The 19,573-nt window shown below is 37.2% G+C and overlaps 2 protein-coding genes across 5 annotated transcripts in view; both read left to right on the forward strand.

Annotated features, from left to right (window-relative positions):
• Nucleotides 1–3,634, forward strand: part of LOC117386003 (solute carrier family 12 member 6-like) — a 60,521-nt gene extending 56,887 nt beyond the window's left edge. Inside the window, exons 24-26 of the mRNA XM_033983310.2 lie at nt 119–351; nt 448–581; nt 868–3,634. Of these exons, the coding sequence (XP_033839201.1) occupies nt 119–351; nt 448–581; nt 868–959 (459 nt within the window). The 3' untranslated portion in view covers nt 960–3,634. The remainder of the gene's footprint in view (nt 1–118; nt 352–447; nt 582–867) is intronic.
• Nucleotides 3,635–3,896: 262 nt separating this feature from the next.
• On the forward strand, nt 3,897–19,451 carry tox4b (TOX high mobility group box family member 4 b). 4 transcript variants are annotated; one of them, XM_033983950.2, is made up of 10 exons: nt 3,897–4,014; nt 7,399–7,467; nt 9,340–9,390; nt 10,467–10,748; nt 11,930–12,163; nt 13,559–13,876; nt 14,343–14,697; nt 15,542–15,900; nt 16,537–16,691; nt 17,912–19,451. In XM_033983950.2, the coding sequence occupies exons 1-10, from the start codon at nt 4,009–4,011 to the stop codon at nt 17,967–17,969; spliced, it is 1,887 nt and encodes a 628-aa protein (XP_033839841.1). In that variant the 5' UTR covers nt 3,897–4,008; the 3' UTR covers nt 17,970–19,451. The 4 variants fall into 4 exon arrangements, with proteins under 4 accessions (XP_033839841.1, XP_055085139.1, XP_033839838.1 ...); XM_033983947.2 differs by lacking the exon at nt 3,897–4,014 and adding an exon at nt 5,768–6,380 and having other exon boundaries at nt 17,912–18,944; XM_055229164.1 differs by lacking the exon at nt 9,340–9,390 and having other exon boundaries at nt 3,905–4,014; nt 17,912–18,941.
• Nucleotides 19,452–19,573: the final 122 nt, after the last annotated feature.

The raw sequence follows: 19,573 nt of genomic DNA on the forward strand, positions 1-19,573 counted from the left end.
CTTTAAGTAACATACTGTTTGCCACTGTTTGTTACAGGTTCAAAAGGTAACGTTTTTTTTAGCAAAACAGAGGACTTTAACATTCTCTGTGACCCTGCTCCTGGTTCTGCCTCCTCAGGCTCAGCTGGTGAAGGACAGAAACTCTATGCTGCGTTTGACCAGTATCGGATCAGATGACGACGACGAGCCAGATGGACATGAACGGGACCGGGCGGCGTCAGCAGGAGGCAGCACTGAGCACCACAGACGGGTGCAGATGACCTGGACCAAAGAGAAGACGTCCCATTTCAGAGCGGTGCACTCCGGCTGCTCCACTCCAGAGGGCTTCAGGGACATGCTCAGTATCAGGCCGTGAGTGCACACATACAACCGCATAAACATTAGATTTTCCATTAAAAACAGACGTCTGTCTTTTAATATATTTGAATGTTAATTTACATTTCTCAGGGACCACTCAAATGTCCGTCGGATGCACACTGCGGTCAAACTGAATGAGGTCATCGTTAATAAATCCCACGATGCTCGGCTGGTGCTGCTGAACATGCCCGGACCCCCCAAGAACCCTGAGGGGGATGAGAACTGTATCCTTTATGAGGCCGCAGTTAAAACACAATTGATGTATTTGAAAAACTGAATATGGTACAGAAAAAAAATGCTAACATGATGTGCAAATGTTAAGGCTAAGGTTTGGACATGTACATGAAGTTAGTTGGTATGAGCAGAGGAGGGTGTCAGATGGAGCACAGGATTAGAAATAAATCTCCCTATATTATTCGATAACAATTATTTTATCCATTTCACTTGTTCTTTACTACATTACCCTGTTGTGTAACTTTAACTTAAAAAAATCCTTAATTTTAAACTCAGATATGGAGTTTTTGGAGGTTCTTACGGAGGGACTGGAGCGAGTTTTGTTGGTTCGAGGCGGAGGAAGTGAAGTCATCACTATTTACTCATAAAATAGGGAGCAGGCCTGGACCTAAAGACTGTGTGATTGGCTGAAAAAATCTTGCCCTCTCTGCTCTGTCTATAGTTTTTAACACTGTTGCAGCCCTTTTAGTGTCCTTTTACTGATATGCATACAATACATTTTTCACCAGTCACAAATTAATTTTAGTTTTTAAGGAAATAGTGCAAAAAAAGTGACAATGTATGATGAAAGTTAAATTATTAGTGGGTTGCAAGATGGATACAGTAGCATTAACATTTGAGAGAAGACTGGAATCTGAAACGGTGACTAATGAAATAACACGCATAAATATCATTCAGAAGGACAATAAAAGAGGCTGCAAACTCCATATTTTATCATTAAGCACCTGTTTTTAATGTGTCCATGTTTGAGTATTTCCAATATGAAAGACTTGAGAAGGGACCATATTTTTGGTGTCATTTTTTGGGCCATATGAAAGAAACAACGGCCAGTCCAGACTCAGGGCTTGTACAGAATGTATTTTGAAGGTCATTGCAGCAAACTATATTTATTATTAAAGTGCATATAACATGTTTTTCTAATTATTCCTTGGTTTGGTGGAATAATACCTGTGCTAAATAGTTGAAAAGAGCAAAGAACTAATTTTTCTGGCAGATTAAACCTAAATATACATATATAAGTGTTGTCACTCATTTAACTATTGTGTAAGGTTTTGGCCCTTGTGAGCATTACGGTTGGTACCAGTTGGAATGGAATTATGTGTGCATATGTTATATTTACTGCCCATGTCCAACCAGGAAGTGAAATTCTAAATCTCACCAAAATTTTAAAACTCAAGAAAACCAGACAATTTTTCTTTGTAAAATTTTCAATATTATGATGTTTAAAATGAGTAGTCAAACCTGTCTTATGCACTTTAAGACTAAAACTGGAAAAGTCACAAGGACACGTTTTGTTTTTTTGTTGGTTTTGGTGTGATCAAAGATTTAGTTTACCTAGACTGTAATTTGAATTGAAGGACATAATAGAAATGGACCTCTAGTCACTGCAAATTGAATTGCACAATATTTTTTTTTTGTTTTTTTAAACTGTATATATATATTTTTTAAAGAGCACACTATTTAAAAATATTAATTTAAAACAATCATTGTTGTATGCATTTTGAGTTTTGCAAATTATAGCTCAAAGCATTTGTGACTTAAAGGATTTTACCTTTTGCCCATGTTTTTGGTTGAGGGGAAACCGGAGTGGTCGGAGTAAACCCACCCAGACAGAAGGAGAACATGCAACTCCATATAGACAGGCCAGGGAGTTGAACCACGTACTTTCTGAGGCAAGAGTGGTAGCCAGTCAGCCATCATACCAAACAATCTACCGGTACTTGCTTTTGTTCATGATTAAGCCTAATGTTGACTGTAGTATAATGGGCAGATTTTTATTTGCCTCTAAGTCCTCCTACTTAGTTTTAATTTATTTACTTATTAAATTAAGCAAGGGAAATGATGTTCTAACTGATTTTCCCGCCTCAATTTATGCTTTTTAACAAGCATAAATTTTACGAGTTCATTCAAATCACTGGAACATCAGTTTAAAGTATCATTGTCCCACCAAACAATGTGAGCTTTATACATAACTGAACAGCAAAAGGAGATGTAATGTATTGTGCCATAAACTGGGCCCTTATGGACTGCATGTGAACGGTTTGAATGCAGCTGATACAGTATTAGTTTTATACACTGGCCAAGCAACAAAAAGACACCTGCATTTAAGGGTGCATTATTTAACTTTTCTAGTAGAGGGTCACCCACCTGCTTGTGTCCATGGAGATGTTATTGCTTTGTCTTGAATGTTGCACAGTATGGCACTGACCTCATGTATCTTGCATTTCTTCAATTACATGTGATGCATGCATTCTTGCTGTGAACAGACTTGCCTTTCCGCAGATCTGATCTTTAACTTGGCCTGGTGACAATAATAACATGTTTGCAGTCTTTCAGAAATGTGTATATTAATTATTGCATGTTTTTCACAGTATTTTGAGTAATAAAACCAATACCAAAAAAAAAGCATAAATAATGCAAATATGCAAGATAAATACTTTTAATGGCTTATTGTGGAATATTTCAGGCAAAGCAATAACACCTCCATGGACACAAGCAAGTAGCATACACTCCACTAGAAAAGTTGCACAGTACACTTTTAAATCCTGGTGGTGACATAAAATATATTTTGCCAGGTAGTGTATTTTGGGCCATGAATGGAGAAGATTCTTGATTTCTGCATGGCCAAATCGTAAACTAAATATATCTGAGGGGATGTGATTTCCATGTTTTAAATGTTTTTGGGGGTTTTTTCTATTTCAAAACAACATGGCAGTTCATCCTCTTTCTGTGGTATTAGTGGCTGCACGCTTTTGTTCAATTTGTCCTGTTGTGAGAGTGTACTCCTGTCCACGCTTACAAGCTAAACGTTGCTAAAGTACGAAGCTTTTCAAATCTGTTTCCACTGGAATAGTTTATTATTGTTTTTTACCTCATGTTTTACTGTGCAGGGAGATATTCATATTTTTGTCTTGCTTGTACATATAGCTTGGAAACCGATCCCAAGTTGAATCTTTTTTTAAAATTGCATTATTATAAAAAAGGATCACAAAAACTTGCTTGAAAAATGTGGGAGTAATAAAGTGATTTTGAAAGACTCTGCATTTGATTGTTTTATTTTTCTCCCTTTACCTGTCTATGGGTTTCAGAGTGACAGTTACAATAAGAATTAACAATTTAAAAGATGAATGAATAGAAGACCTCAAAATGGTGTCCATGCTACAATAAGAAACACAAACTGATTATTTATTTTTATATATATATATATATATATATATATATATATATATATTTATATTTATTTTCCCTACTTAGTATTTTGATAGCGTTCCGTTAACGTACGTGATGACGCGACTTCCCCTCATACGTTCAGGAAGTCGGTGCCATGTTCTGATGTTTTGAGGAAATCATTTCTGGACGAAGTTCAGTTCAAAAAGTGGAATAAAAACACAAATTTAATCAGATTTGGCGGTGAACATGGAGGTAAGAATAGTTAGTAACAACCACGCCACAAATCAGAATTATCACGAAGGTTTTTACGTGCTCAAATAGTGATTTAAAACACACGATCTCACATCAACAATGGCCTGTGACGAGCGGATTAACGACATGACCTATTTACTACTTTTCTTTTCAATATCTCATTACTTTGATAATTAATATACAAGTTTAATCAAATGATTCGTCACATAATTCGTTTTTTATTGGGTTCACTACAACATAAACGCGCAAAATGTAGAGATTAATCAAAACCAAAGTAGGCATACTTCGCTATTTGACAAGTTAATTTGAATTTTTTTTTTTTTTTTTAAAGCAATCTGTCAATGTGGTTATTTTAATGTAGTACTTGATTAACTTATTTACCTTAGCGAAATGTAAAGGAACTGAACAAAAAAGGAATGAAAGCCAAAAGGCCAACAGAAGCGTTTAGTGATGAATTTAATTACTGAAAAAAAGCTTTTGTAGTTGTCTTGTACGGGTGTCTTTTAGTGGAGGCTCGTATAGCAATAAATCAATTGGGTGTTTTTGTTCATTATTATTATTATTATTATTATTACTATTATTAATTTTTTTATTTTTTTTTTTTACTTTTGTGGGGGTAGAAGAAAAGGAAAAGGAACAATCATCTGTTTTCAAAGTAAAATACATGATCGAGCTTTATACATTTTTTTGTGTGAAATAAATATACATTACATAGATCTAACTGAGCAAACAAATATTTTCCTCACTTACTGAGTTGTATATTTATTGAGTGGGGCTGTTGTAAAAGTATTACAGAGCTTTAAAGTCGTTTAAAATAATATAAATAAAGAATACGTGAATAATAATGTAGGAAATAAAAGAATCCGCCTTCTGTTACAGAAACCATATTTTTTCCACAACATTTTGTGTATGATCAACTTGTATGTAATACATTTATTTCCATTGGTTATCCTCTTATCGGGATAAAGACAAAACATTTTAAATACACACCACAAGTATGTGCTATAACAACGTCACCGTTCTAATTTTCTGTCATTTTTCTTACAGTAATGCAGTCCTCCCTTAAGTTTTTATTAAGACTGTGGCGGTATGGTGGCAATCCATTTTTGAATTGTATCATTTCATTTTATGCAAGATAAGATGAGATAAACCTTTATTTGTCCCTCAATGGGGAAATTACAAGAACAGCATAAGAACATGCCATCAAAAATTAAGATAAATAACTATAATGACTTGACAATAGATGTAAAATCTAACAGAACACTACTAGAAATCTCTAACTAGAAATCTTTGCACAATAAGTGGCTATGTCTGTGCTATGTACAATACAGCATATGGACAAGAACAGCAGTGACTACAGTGTGTTATACTGTAATATACAATGAGCAGCTATGACCGTGATTTTGTACAGTGCAACATATAAACAGGATAAAATACATAGCAGGCAAAGTGACTTCAGTGTATTATAAAGGTGATGACTCACATTATGTTACAGTATTGCTCATGATTACTAGAGGCTGATGACACATGTACATGGCTATCATTGTTCATGGCTATCATTGAGTTTGGTGGTATTGTATGTTATAGGGTTTCGACTTGAATGTTCTGTGCTCTTAAAAAGGTCAACAGGTTTTATTGCTAAAACTATATTCTGGCCATGTCTCTTTTCTAAACTCGTCTTTTATTTTGAAGACGTGTTTGTTTACATTCCCTTTTGGTTTGAACTCACGCTTTACGCAGGGCATTTTACCCGTGTCCCCGGTTCAGTTGAGTCGGTTGAACCGATCCGAGACAAACCGGGACCGGGATTTACCTTTCTGTTAAGTCCTCGTAGATTTCACGGAGGACAATGCCTTAATTCGCTGTTGAATGCGTTCGTGTCGCTCTCTGTTTGGTCGGATGACGCTGTTTAGCTGCGACAGACAGACAGGCTTCGCTTCGGGGCTGCAGCCTTGCGTCAAAGCGGACCCGAAGCTAAACTGCAGCAGGAATAGCACGATTTTCCCAACCCTAGAGACCCTAAATTCTGGAAATGTTAACGAAACATTTAGCGTACGGCATGACATCAACGCTACCCATTTAGCTCGCGTCTTGTCACCCGCGGATCCAAGCGCATTGTAGATATTTTTGGATAGCTTGCTCGCCTCCACATGTCGTTTCTGTCTTTTGATTGCATCTGCCAAATCGCCTCGCTATCCAGTGTTGTTTTACGCTCTAGACTGCAGTCCTTAGCCATATTTTGTGATATTTTATGAATCATAAGCATGGATTTAAATTTTTACTCGGATCTCACCGACGGAACGGTTCAAAACGATGCTGAGTTCTTGGATCCTCATTCGTTTAATGGTTTTGACACGGACAACAAGGTGACTTACGAGTGTGTGAATGAATGGGGCGAATTAGCTTTATTTTATTTTTGGATGTATTGTTGTATGGCCTACCTGAACGCACCATCGCCTCTAGCTAAACTGTCAATCCCAGAAATATTTACTATGTGATCCAAATTTGTTTGTCAACAACGTTCTGTGCATTCATTACAACTCAAAAATACTGGTTTAATGATATTGCTTAATATCATATTCTGATTTAACTGTATTTGACATTCTAATAACGAGATTGATTGCCTTGCTTGAATATTGTTTTAACCCTTTGTGTGAGCATTGTGGTGTTCTGATTACAGCTTAAAAACAAGGAAAATATACTTTAGTGCTAAGTGCAGATTGTATTGACAAATCACCTGCTTATGCCAGGGATAGCGAATGACACAGTTCAAGGTTATTAAAGCACCACTGTGTAACATTTTAGCCAAAAAAGACTCAAATTAAATAATGTTTTTCACTTTTTTTTTTTTTTTTTTTTTTTACATTTTTCTTTAATTGAAAAAAATGTCTACTTACAGTGAGCAGGCTTGCATCTCCACAAACCTGGCTCTTAGTTTCTTGGAGGAGAGCCTTCTCCTGCTTGTTGCCATGGAAATTTTATTCCTTTGGCTAGAATAATCCACAGTATGGCATAAAACCATCTATCTCCATGGGGAAAGTTCCAAAGTGTTGTTTTTATCTTTCGATTCCTATTGAATCATGCTGGTGGTGTGCCACCTATGAAAAATTACGCAGCGTTTCTTTAAATGTATTGATTAAAATAATACTATATTAGTCAATCCGGACTGTACATTCTGTGTATTATTCATTCACTCCACACTGTGGTGGCAAGCTACCACAGCTGCCCTCAGTTGGATGAAAGTGAGGCTCCCAATTGGTGCCATCAGCCTCTCTGACTACCACCAACACTCACTCACATTCATACATAGGTAAAATGAGTAAAGTGCCTTGCCTAAGTACACAATATTTCCAACTACTGACCTGATTTCTTTTTGTTTTTCAGTTTCCCGGGGGAAGTGACAACTACCTGACCATTTCTGGCTCAGGACACCCCTTCTTGTCCACTTCAGAGGTACAGCTAAAACACTTTCCACCGCTTCTGTTTGAAAACTGCAGAAATGCTTTAGCCATTAAACAAAAATTGAGGCACTTACTTTTCAAACATCTATACTCTTAAGTTTCGTAAAAATGTTAATTTCAATATCTTTCAACATAGTTTTTGTTAATTTGATATTTTGGCTGATGAAAACTAAATGACATACAATTAAATGTGCAGTCTAACTATGGATGGGAGAACTCATGTTTAAGGCGTTAAAGGTGTAATATTCTGGTGGAGGGGCCGCCACCTGCTTGTCTCCATGGAAATGTTATTGTTTTGCCTGTGATGTTCCACAATGTGGCATTAAGCTTAAATATCTCCTCGGAGACAAGTCCGATATCACCTGAAGTCCAAGTTTTTAAGCAACAAAACATCTGTAGTTAAATAAATGCAACATGGACAAGTTTAATGCCATAATAATATGTCTCCAAGAAGACATACAGCTGGCGGACCCTCTAAAAGAAAAGTTGCAGGTTTAAGCACACTTTCATTTTTTTTCCAATAAATAATATAATAAAAATAAAAATAACACAAAGGAAGAGACAAGATCCAAGCTTTGTCCCTGTAGAAGGTCCATTCTCTTATTAGAATTGGCCTTTTATTCCAATAACAGAATGTAATTGATTCAGTCAACTAAATTTGTTTGAAATTTTGTTGAGAAAAATCTAGGCTATAAATGAAGCTAGTTGTCAATAACATGGGTTTGTTATAGTGGCTTATTTCTCTAGCCTATAAATGTACTGTCTCCCTCTATTTCACCTTTTCCTGTATTCTGTGTTCTCTTGCTGTGTAATCTAAACTGCTACAGTATTTTGACCTCTGTAGTACATTTTGTCTATCTTTCCTCAGGACCAATAATATCCACCTTTTAAATTCTGAAGTTTACATTAGTCACAAAGAATGTATTTAGTGACGTAACAATTCTCTGTAAATCTTCAACTGAAAAAACTTAGATGGCTCTATTAGATTTTAAATTGGGTTTATTTGGGCTACATTTACTGTTATTCTACCTCTTTATAGTCATTTTAAAATGGGCCTAATGGTATTTTTTGCATAACTTTCTTTTCAGTTGACTGGCGTTTTACAGCTAGTCCAGTAACATGTATGCAGTCAGTAATTATAGTAGGGCTATGTGAGACTGGGGAGGTATGTTTACATAGCATGTCAGTAGCTGAACACTAACTAATGTGAGCGTAAGAAAAGCGTCAAAAGACGGACCGACCCATTTGCAACAGTCGCCGCTCAGACAGGCTACCTCTCAGATCTCAAGTCTTCAGAAATAACTTTTATTTTAATCCACCCTTTGACAGCAGCAGTGTCTATGGTGACAACCCTCTCTCTTTTCCACACTGATAAAAATAAGCCTTATTTTGTTTCTCTTGTGATCTGCCCTAAAATTGACTTTTATTTTAGAGCTAGTTCAAAACCAGCTCTTCTCTCTTCTACCAGTGGGTAGGAAAGCAGAGCACATCGTTGTAACCAGGATGACTCTGTTGCATTCAGGTGCAGAGTGGCATCACAGACACACAAACTAAAGCAGATAAATATTGATGCGGCGCCACGTATTAGGACATTTGTTAGTCTGTAAATAGGATTAAATGGCTGTAATCTAGAGGGTCTTTATAACGAGGTATAACAAGTTCATGTGGAATATTGGCCATATCGGCTAAAACACCCATATCAGTAGGTCAGGCTCTACTTTTCTTCATATTACAAAAAAACAAAGGGTAGACCCATAGAGCATGTGCCAAAGTCCCAGCATATGCATAGTTTAAACCTATTTCTTATTGTGTGATATTAACTTAAATTGTGCTTGTACTGACTGAACTCACATCTTGGTTTTAGTGCACCACTAAAACCATAGACCTCTTCGGCCTCGCTGGATCCTCTGGTGGAGTATGAAACATTTCTACATCTTTTACTCTTTCAACTATCAAACTAATACAACTAATCTGAGATGTGCTGCTGTCTATAATAATAAACTTCTCAATTCAAGCTTAGGCCATTCCTTTAAGAGACATATTATGCTAAATTTACCTTTATTGGCTTTTAACCTTGCTATTACTGTTTTTCCTCATCATCCTTTATTTTACTCAGTATTTTGTATTATGAACAAAATGTCAAATAATGGACTACTTGTGTCACAGATTATTCCCAAAGGTTCCCAAAAAATATATGTCTTCTCTTACCAAAACATAAAAAACTGTATTGTGTTTTAATTATAAATATTGAAAGGTGCATTACATTACTTTTCTAGAGGGGAGTTCGCTACTTGCTTGTCTTCACAGAGATGTTAAATGTTCTTGCTTTGCCTGGAGTGGTCCACACAATGGATCTAGATGTATCTTCTTGAGGTCATTAAATGCATTCTTACTGTGACGGGGTCACCTCACCACAGTTCTGACTTGTAACTTGGTTTGGTGGCATCATCTGATTGTCTCTATGGTTCTACAACTTTAATACCTGAGGGATTGTAAAAAAAAACATCTACATGCTATTCTGTGGAACATTCTAGGCAAAACATCTCCAAACAGGTGGCGGATTCTCCACCCGAAATCAGATAGTGCACCTTTTTAAAGGGCCTGTACCTGATTTTAATTTATTCTCTCAAGATTAATGCTCTTTACATTTTACAGTCTTTTTTAATCATACAATGCATGATGTAAAGTATTCATTTTACATAGCATTTTCTTAGTTAATAATGAATACAGAAAATACTGACAGGGTCACCTTCTTCATCCAATCAGCACATTGTTGCTAAGAATCATGGGAAACCTACTGCTTGACACAGCCAGACTTTCCAAAAAAGCAAAGAGCAGGACTATAACTATAAGGAAACAGTGGCAGAAAGTGGACTGGACTAAAAGTTCAAAGTAAAACATGCTCCCGACTTGTGGTTTAAAATCAGGCACTGGTACTTTAACATGCATTAACAGCTGTCATTTTTATTCCTGTGCTTTCTTCCTCAATAGACGTTCCACACTCCGAGCTTGGGCGATGAGGAGTTTGAAATCCCACCCATCTCTCTGGACCCCGACTCGGCGCTGTCCATGTCTGATGTAGTGTCTCATTTTGGGGGCTTGAGTGACCCAGGGGCTCCTGACAGTGTGGTGGTTCCGGAGAACGCGGTGGTGGAGGGAGAAGATCCTTCGTTTGCCTCCACCTACGGTTCCTCCCAGGGCCTCGAACACCTGAACTTAGCCGTCATGAACCAGGCGGCAGGGAGCGCTTTGCTGGGGCCTTCTCTTGGCATGGTAAGGACAGACAAGCATGACTAATAATAATAATAATGCATTTAATTTATAAGCGCCTTTCAAAATACCCAAGGACACTGAACAAGATAAAAATTAGACCAAAACTTACAAATACAATCAAACTGATAGAACTGTCAAACTAATACAAGAATCACATTTCAGTCCACGTCTGTACAGATCTAAACTACAATGCTTTTTTTATTTTTTTTTATGCCGAATAATGGAGGAAGTTATGGTACTTTAGAGATAGCAGCCTTTGTGATTTGCTAATTACATTTATTCAAATTGCAATTAATCTTGTTGCCCTAGTAAGGAACAAATCGGAACAACAGCCAAATTTGATGAGGGGAAAAAAAGTGTTTAATACGTTTTATGTTTCAATAAATGTGTTTATATGAAATATGTTTTGACTTGGTGAGTTTAGTTAGATTATAACGTTTTTGCTTTATTTCAATACATTTCGCTCTGTTATTTGCTATATAATTCATTTCAACCAATTTGATTATTGCCTCAGCCAATATCAGAATATATTCTTGAATAATGATCAGGTGCACTATGTAATTTTTTGATGAGGGTCTGCCAGCCACTTATCTCCATGGAGGTTATTGCTTTGACTGGAATGTCCACATCATTGTATTTATTAAATTACAGGTGTTTTTATGCTCCAAACATGTTTTTTTGTACTTTGAGCCTACTTGCCTCTCCACATATCAAATGCTTTCTAGACCCTAGAACTTACTGTATTGCAACAATGCATTTTAACATGCATTACAACATAATTTTTATCTGGCCCTGTATTAAATATAACTGACTTGTAGAATGTTGTGATGTCATCTGAAACCCAGCACTCTTGACCAAGGCTAAAACATCTTGATGGAGACACGCAGATGGCAGACCCTCCACCAGAAAAGTTCAGTGTTTTGACCTGTGATTTAATTATCAGGATTATTCAGACTCTGACACACAAGTCTTTTCCTTGGAAGGAGGCTTAAGAAAAAACTCAAAAATTTGTTCATATTACAAAGAATATATTTACTGATATTTGTTTTATTTATGTATTTATTTATTTAAATGTGATACATTTTTTGCCCTAATACTATTGTTTTATGTTAGCAGCAGTAAATATACCTTTATTAATATTATTCCAATCTTGTTTACGTTCTTTTTGCCTGTTCTTCCAGGACCTGGGTCACTCCATGGCCTCACAGTTTGACAACTCATCTCCAGTCACCATTGACGTGGGGCTGCTCGGATCCAGTCAGCTGACCACCATCGACCAATCAGAACTGAGCACGCACCTGGGACTGGGGTTGGGGAGTGGCCCCATGCTGCCAAGGGCGACAGAGGAACACCCGCTCTCCGCCACAGCGTCACCCACCAGCTCCCTGCACGATGACGACATGGACGATTTCAGGGTGAGCAAAGCTTTTTTTAAATATATCTTGCTTGAAGTATAACCAAAAAGTGAACAGAAATGTTTTTCAATTTAGTAAAGTAAAATTTGTCTTGACCCAGTACAGAAAAGCAGCTCTTTGGGTCAAAATATGTCCACTATGTGCTGTCCTCGTCTAATTATAAAGCATTTTTATTGTTCATGAAGCAGGAAATAGTCGGAGCTCCGTGAGCATGCAAGTTGTTGTTAGCAGTGATGGTAAAACTTCCCTCCTGAAAAGCGCTTGTAAAATTGCAGTGATCAGGATGCTCTTAATGAATAACAAGCAAACAGGAATAACTGTGGATGGCTGCAAACAGTTTAAGATGAATTAGTTCTTTGTCATGTTTTGAATCAGATACAGAATCTTTCAACTTCAACATCTGTCTGTCTATCTATATTTATTGAATTTCAGTGCTTATATTGCTAAAAATGCTTTTAAAAACGGGCATTGTTTTTGTGAGTGGGATCCCCTCTTCACAAATCTGACCTATAACTTTTCGTGGTGACTTCACATGCTTGTTTTCATGGAGATAAATTGAATGCATCCCCATGGAAAAAAAGCAGGTGACACACCATCCACCAAAAAAGTTTGCCAAGCCTGTTTATATGAGTGCTAAATAAATAAAAGGTGCATAGTGCACTTTTAAGGTTGTTTTCACATGTTGGCACACTCTATGGAGCAACCCCAGTGCACACTAGGTTTACTTCTGTTTACCTCTGTTTTGGGTTGGTTTTGTTCACATGCACCGCACATCAGTCACCCCAAACACTTTACCATGAGCCATGTAAGCAGTATCAGCTGATCACCGAAGTTATTTCTATGACAACATGCTTTAAGCAGACAGCCCCGTGAAAATTGAAAATGTGCTCATATGCTAGCTTCCCCTATATGTGGTGGTCTTTTATTTCACCAGCTGGCGGAGGAGAACAAGCTTTTTGAACAACACACAGACCCAGACTCACCTGTGCACAGAAGCAGGAGGAGACTGTTGCTGATATTAAATTGATCCAAATGGGCTTGTCAGATGAATGTGCCAAACAACAGTTCTGCAGTGCCGTTTCATACAAATATTCGTGATCCAAGCTCTTTTGCCCAATTCCAAGCTCTTTAACTGTCACCGCAAACTGTGTAGTTCTGCCTGAGGTCTGCCGCATTCACACTGCACCCCGCACTCTGAGACCTCCCATTTCAAGTGCTCTCAGAGCACCCGTTTACTGCCGTTCAAAACGTGACTGTTGGGTTCACACCAGCCCACGTGCATGGCTCTCAGAGTGAATGCTCTTTTTACCTAACTGGTGGCAGTGTGAAAACAGCGCCTGTGTATTTATTTCTGTTTTTTTTTTTACATGATAACATTGTACCCTTTTACCATAGAGCGTTTTGGTGGAGTCTCCGGTCTCCCTCTCAGTCTCTCATGGGGTCATCTCCTTGGACTCATCCTTGTCCGAAGCTCCAGACTCCGGCTACACCTCCACGGTTTCTCCTGCACCTGCACGAAAAGCTGGAGGGGGCAAAAAGGGCAAAGGCAAAAAGAAAGACCCCAACGAGCCACAGAAGCCTGTGTCTGCGTACGCCCTATTCTTCAGAGACACTCAGGCAGCTATTAAAGGACAGAACCCCAATGCGACGTTTGGAGAAGTGTCCAAGATTGTGGCCTCAATGTGGGACAGTCTGGGAGAGGAGCAGAAACAGGTGAACACAGAACAGAGATTATGTATTTTGTTTTATTTTTATTTTGCTAGTTATCATAGGGGAATAAAGTTGTTTGCATGTTTTTTCTTATCATGACTTGATTTGGTGGGTATTTATCATACTTGTATGTCAGTTGAGAGGTGGTTTGTGGAAATGTTCTAAAAAGGGCTCTCATATCATCAGTACAGTGGAAACATTCATTTAACAAAATCAAGCTTATAATATATTTTTGTTGGTCACATCATAACTATTTTGTCATTTGGACAATTTTTGTTTGCTAACAGTTATGGAATTACCTCTACATATTTCACACTAGGAAGTAAAATTATGCATTTTACCTAAATAAAAAAATATGGAAAAAAACTAGGCAAGATTTTTAGTAAAATGTTCTTTAAATCAACAATTTAAAAATATTTTTTTATGTTGACATATTGCCTATTACCTATGTGCTATTGTCTGTTTCCAGGTTTACAAAAGGAAGAATGAAATTGCCAAAAAGGAGTATCTCAAAGCTTTAGCAGAGTACAGGGCCAATCAGCTGAATACAACGCCGATCGAGGTCATGGACACATCTCCGTCTCCGCCCCCTCCTGTGCCTGTTGCAGCGGCACCTGTCACCACGCCCCCTGTCGCCACGGCCACTCGCACCACCCGCTCCCAACACTACAACCCAGAGGAGAACACAATCACCAACATCTGCACCTCCAACATCATCGTGGACTTGCCCCAAGTTACCACACGCTCACGAACTGGTGCAATCAAGCCCACGCCGCTGCCCCCTGATTCACCGCCATCCCCCCCACCACAAGACACGCCCACAGGTACGGACCCCAACATCTGTACACGAGTAATGCTGTTTTAAAGTAGGGCTGTAGGCCTTAAGTTGTTTAGTCTGAAAATAAATGAGTGTCCTGAACAAACCTAGGAACCAACAGGCACAATTTTAACATCTCCATGGACACAATTAGATTTGATATTTTAAGTTTTAATAATAGGATTCTGTTCAGGTTCTCTTTTTTTACTTCAAGAAGCACATTTCAGAATATGTTTGTACCGATCTAACTTCTTCTACTATGCTAACTACAGGGTTAGTAGTTTTTCAGCAGAATAAGACTTGTTGTGGAGGAAATTCTAGTACTTAAACAATTGTAGCCTTTGTGATTTGCTAATTGTGTCCATTGAAATTGCGATTTGAATTTGATTAATTGCAGTTAATCTTGCAGTCTTAATCTGTACAAGAGTAATATTATTGTAAAGTAATGGTATTCTTATGTAAAGCAATAGAAGCAATAACATCTCTATTGAGACAAGCAATTGAAAACCTACTACTCTACACGTAAAGACCCATTTATAATCTGAAGTGCCAAAACCATTTTTCACTTGTACACTTAATCAGAGTGGGCAAAGTAACCAAACTGTACAATATATTTACTTTGATACTATTATATCATTTTAGTTTTCTTTTTGATAACTGTCTTCTGCTGGTGGCTGCATGTCACGAAAATAATTTCCATTTTTGAATGAATAAAAGTAATTCGGATTCTGATATAACCGAAGTAGGAGTAAAAGTATGGGGTTTGTAAATTACTTGGAGAAGTACAATTTTATTCAAAATGTCAGGTAAATGTACTTAAATGTAACTGAGCACTACCTCCCTCTGTCCAGTCACCAAAATCATCATCAAATCCACGCCACTGCCGTCTGGTGGTGTGTCGGTCACAGCTACGCCAGCCCCTTCAACTCGCCAGCCCCCTCCCCTCAGTGCCCCGCCCCCTCCACGGCTACAGCAGATGGTCCACGCTCAGACTCCGCCCCCTCTGCAGGCCAAACCACGTGGCGCAGGGTCGACTGGTGCAGCCGCCAAAGCTCCACCACCGCTTCAGATCAAAGTGGTGCCACCGCAGTCATCCGGGAGACAGGATGTGGTTGCTGTGGTGAAGAGAGAGGAGCCTGTGATGCTGGAGGTGGGAGGGAGCACCGCCGTGGTAACGAAGACTGAAGATGGAGCAGAGGCAGAAGAAGGGGTAAGAACAACTTACAAGATTGACGCTGTGTGTGGAGATTTGTCACCATTGGCTCCAGAGTGGAGCTCCACTACATCACATTCAATGTAAAAAATGAAATAACTTTTTAAAAAACAGAAAGTTCTTTATAGCTACATGGTTAAGCTGATTATGGTAAGGGATCGGGTTTGAGGTTGATAATTAAGTATTAAACAAAATAAGATGTCCACTTAACATTGTACTCTCCATTTGCTGTAGCCCGACCCTTCTCAAAATTTGCACGTTAGCTTCAGTTTAAAGGTGCACTGTGTAATTTTTCTGGTAGGTAGTCTCTCTCCTGTTTGTCTCAGTGTTGAGCTACTACACAGAACAAGACCCCATGGAGACACAAGTATGGCATCTGACACACACAGGGACATTTCAGAACATGCTTGTAGAGGGTTAGCTGTTTTTACACAGAATAAGACCCTATGGAGTTCTTTTTAGGTGGTTGTTTATTATTTAGGTTTTTAGGTAAAAAAAAATGCAGCTATTTTCTAAACTGTCAATTGTCAAATCTCTGTTTCCTATTTTGAATCTTGCAGCCCTATAATCAAGCAGAAATGACTCGTAAAATTGAACAATAATGATGGATATTTTTGAAACGTATCTTTTTAGATGGAGGTGGAGGTGAACGTGGCTCCTGGTCCCACAGCCCCCCCTTCTGTCAGCCCAAGTATTTGTGTGCGTGCCGGCTGCACAAACAAAGCCGTGGAGAGTAAAGACTGGGATCGAGAATACTGCAGCAACGAGTGTGTGGCTACGCACTGCAGGTATGTTCACAACCAGGCTCAGCGACCATGGAAAATATTTAATTGCAATTTTTTTGGCAAATTTTGCAATAAGACTTGGGATTTATGTTTTAAAAGAGAGATGCAGTATTTTATAATTAAACTTTATTTGCTTTTAAGGCACCGTACTCAATTTTTGCTGTCTTATAAACATGAACAGAACTAGTTCATTTTAAAACGTTTTAAAAAGTCATCACATTTACCTGTATTCCAAGTGTATTTTTATAAGCACTTTTTACAACTTTTAGACACCAGTGAGAAGTTTTGTCATCATGGTAATTGTAACAACAACTAGCATGCTAACAGCACACCGGCATTACTTGGTGCTCAGAAATAATTACACATGCAAGCAACTAGAGATGGACCAAAATATCGGCTGGTATATATATATATATAGGGCCATTATTTGGACTTTTTTAGTGTATGTATATTGGTGTCGGCCTTAAATCTCCAGCACAGGCTGATTTGCTGCCTACAACATACACACAAAGCTTTATTTTAAGTCTTTAACAAAGAGGTAACTGCACTAAATGTGATACACTGCTCTCTTAAAGGTTTGTGGTAAAAAAAAAGGTGTAGGTCAGTTTGTAGTAAATTTAAATTACATCATTTTGGGAAAATCATCTAAATCGGCCCTATATATTGGCTCAAAAATATCGGCAGTATTTTAAACAGTCAGTATGCCGATGAACGCATATCGGTTGATCTCTACACAGAATGGTCTTGTTTTGACTCTGACAGCTGCTTTTACAGTCTATTGGTACTGGGGCAAGACACTGTCTACAGCCACTTAAATGGTTAATGGCTTGCTAAATCTTTCTTACTCAGAGTTGTATTTAAATTGATTCATGCATGTTTAAGTAACCTTGTTTTTTCCAGTATTTAAGACTTGATTGCTCAAAAAATTCTTGTTTTCACCTACCCCCTGTCTCTGGCCACTGCTCGGTACTTAGTTCCAATGATTTAAAATAAATAAATCGTTCCATAGCCAATTTTTAAAAATAAAACTTCTTAAAATGAGGCCTGTCAGTGCCACTATTTGAACAGGAAGTCAACTGTTACTCTGTTATTAAGCTATTTTAGATTGACAGTTCACGGTTTAAAATATATATTAAATCATGATCTACACATAGCTTACTAAATAGCATGTCTTTTTAAGTGTCTACTTCCTAAATTTAATGCTTGGTTTTCCTCCTTTCAAGGGACGTGTTCATGGCCTGGTGTGCGATCCGAGGACAGAACTCCACTACTGTTACATAGAAATGCCCACAATGCAATGGACCTTAACACTGGACAATAACAAGACTATAATAACTACAAATGAACAGATCAAATGAATTATCATCAAAGGACTAACTAAGCCATCGTCAAGTTTTACCCTAATATTATCTGAACTTGGAAAATCTGCCATCCATACAGGAAAACTAAAAAATAAGAGATTTTTTGACAAGGATCAGTGGATTTTGGTGCTGAAAAAGACTTGGAAAAAGTTATAAACTTTGTAAATTGAAAATATGGATTGAATGAGTATTTTATATTAAATGACAATGTGGAGTTTTAAATTTGAGGGTGAAAAAAACAGAATTTGAATGGAAAATTCGGTAAATCAATTGTGTTAAATAATTTCAATGGACGCTGTTATTTTGTGATCACATTTTTCCCATGTGTGTTTTGTACTTAATTTCTCATGAGGTGCTTCCATATTGAGAGACAGTTACTTTTTGTTAGGAATGAAAAAAATATGTAAAATTGACAACTGGACTAAGCACAAGCAGTTTTCAAGCTTATTGAAAATTAAAAGGCTACATTTGACAAGATTTTAATGAAGATAGGTTGTATACATGTGAAAGAGACTACATATAACATTGAGCTGGAGGGCAGGTCAGAATTTTATGGAATTTGCTGTTTTAACTGTCAGATTGCAGATTTGCTGACCTGGTTTATGGATATCTCTGTAATTACTGGACCTATTCACATGAAACAAAAACTGGCACAAAGTCCTCTATCAGTATAAATAAATAAAAAAAAAAATTAAAATTCACATTTAAGCTTCAAGAAGTAGAGAATAGTAATGATTAATATGGCAAATTTGTGAAGCCAGTTCCTGGCCCAAAATGATACATTTATGAACTTTCTTTCAAAAATTTCCCTTTATTATGACAATTATGACCTCATATTATAGATTGTGAATGCAAGTTATGAAACATATTATTTTGATGGTTACAAATATTTAATATCCCTTAATATTGTGTCAAAGTTTTAGAGTTAACTTTAAACATAACCAATTGTCCCTTCTTATTTAATTTAGGCAATAGGTGACATTTTTTTCATGGTAATTGATTGTTGACAAGCCATGTAAACCAATAGCTAATGGGAAGAGCATGTCTGTTGAACGTTGCTGCTCAAATTTATGAAATATTACATTTATTTAGTTAAAATAATTAAAAAAAATGGTTATTTAAATTATTTGCAACACCAATCAGTATTGGTGTAGTTAAAATTCATTAATTTTACTGTATATTTCTACTCCCTGTAATTCAACATTAGTAAGGACTCATTAAGCTAAATAAACAGTACAGTTGCCAAGTTACTTCTTTCCCTATAACATGGCATTGAAAAAAGCCATTGCAAATCTATAATATAGATTTTTGTGTGTATAAGAGTCTTTTTTTCAGGGACAAAGCACCATACCAGCTAGGACAAGTCTGCTGTTGGAGAAAGGGAAAATAAAAACTTTTATTTAACAAATTGTTTCAAATTTATTTTAAAAACACTATTGTAAAATGTTAATGGTGTTTAGCATTTATGAGAAGCATCTAAGAAATGTGGTGAAACATGTCTCTAAATATCTTAGTTGAGGATCA

Source organism: Periophthalmus magnuspinnatus, chromosome 18 (genome assembly GCF_009829125.3).
Source record: "Periophthalmus magnuspinnatus isolate fPerMag1 chromosome 18, fPerMag1.2.pri, whole genome shotgun sequence".
Taxonomy (NCBI): domain Eukaryota; kingdom Metazoa; phylum Chordata; class Actinopteri; order Gobiiformes; family Gobiidae; genus Periophthalmus; species Periophthalmus magnuspinnatus.